Source organism: Volvox carteri (genome assembly GCF_000143455.1).
Source record: "Volvox carteri f. nagariensis unplaced genomic scaffold VOLCAscaffold_33, whole genome shotgun sequence".
Classification (NCBI taxonomy): Eukaryota; Viridiplantae; Chlorophyta; class Chlorophyceae; order Chlamydomonadales; family Volvocaceae; genus Volvox; species Volvox carteri.
The window spans coordinates 984,751-985,675 of NW_003307576.1; the positions used below are offsets into that span (position 1 = coordinate 984,751).

Genomic DNA, 925 nt, shown 5'->3' on the forward strand with positions numbered 1-925 from the left:
GGGGGAGGGGGAAGTGTGGGAGGCAGGGAGGGGAGGTAGGAGGGTGTTGTGTCCGGCAGCGTCCTTCCATTCCCCATTTTTCATACACCCGGGGGAGGGGGGAGTACATGCAGTACGGCAAGAAAGGAGGGAAACCAGCGGGGGGAGGGGAGGGGAATGGGGGGGAGGGGCAGGGAGGGAATATCATATGCAGCAAGGATATCAGAAATGAACTGTCGGAAGGCGTCCAAAGTCGGAAACGGCCGTGGGAGGGAAGTCCCCATCATTTGATGACGACGACGACGACGACGATGACAACAAAGTTGGCGCTATTGGCGCTGATGATAATAATGATGATGGTGGTAGTGGTGGTGGTGGTGATGGTGGTGGTGATGGCGGTGCGAAATGCAAACTGGCCCGATATCCCTAGGGTTAGGGATCGTATGAAAAAAGGATGGGATGCTGGGGATACACAAAGCGAAACAAGGAAAACACGTCTGGCACGGCCTGCCGTACCCTTGTAACGGTCCCCCGCCGGAGCTCCCCAAAACAACCAGTCCCAAGGGTGGCCCCACGCTGCCGCGTATGAGAGAGACCTATTACCCGTACTACGTACGACAAGACGTACCTGTACGACACGAGTTCCTTGAGGTAGTTGGTCATAGCCTTACCCCCCAGATTGATCCGCCGTACGCCGCCCTGCAGCACCTGGAGTGCGCACACACCAGGGGAAGGGGAGCCACGAGGCGTTGGTAGTTGGTAGTTAGGAGTTGGTAGTTGGTAGTTAGGACGACAAATGAGAACCGTTGGTGTTTTGAACATTTGGCAGTTTTTATATTTTCCTGTATATTTTGCTGAACTTAAACGAATTTTTATTATTTACCCTTTTACCCTTTTCCCTCCGACGTTTTCCAACACTTCTTGCATATGATGTGATATTCCCCTT

General features: G+C 53.3%; 1 protein-coding gene across 1 annotated transcript in view; it reads right to left on the bottom strand.

The window, feature by feature from the left end:
• Arp6 (actin-related protein Arp6) overlaps nucleotides 1–925 on the bottom strand; it is a 7,503-nt gene that overhangs the window by 2,658 nt on the left and 3,920 nt on the right. The window contains exon 6 of the mRNA XM_002953019.1: nucleotides 589–687. Coding sequence (XP_002953065.1) covers nucleotides 589–687 — 99 coding nt within the window. The remainder of the gene's footprint in view (nucleotides 1–588; nucleotides 688–925) is intronic.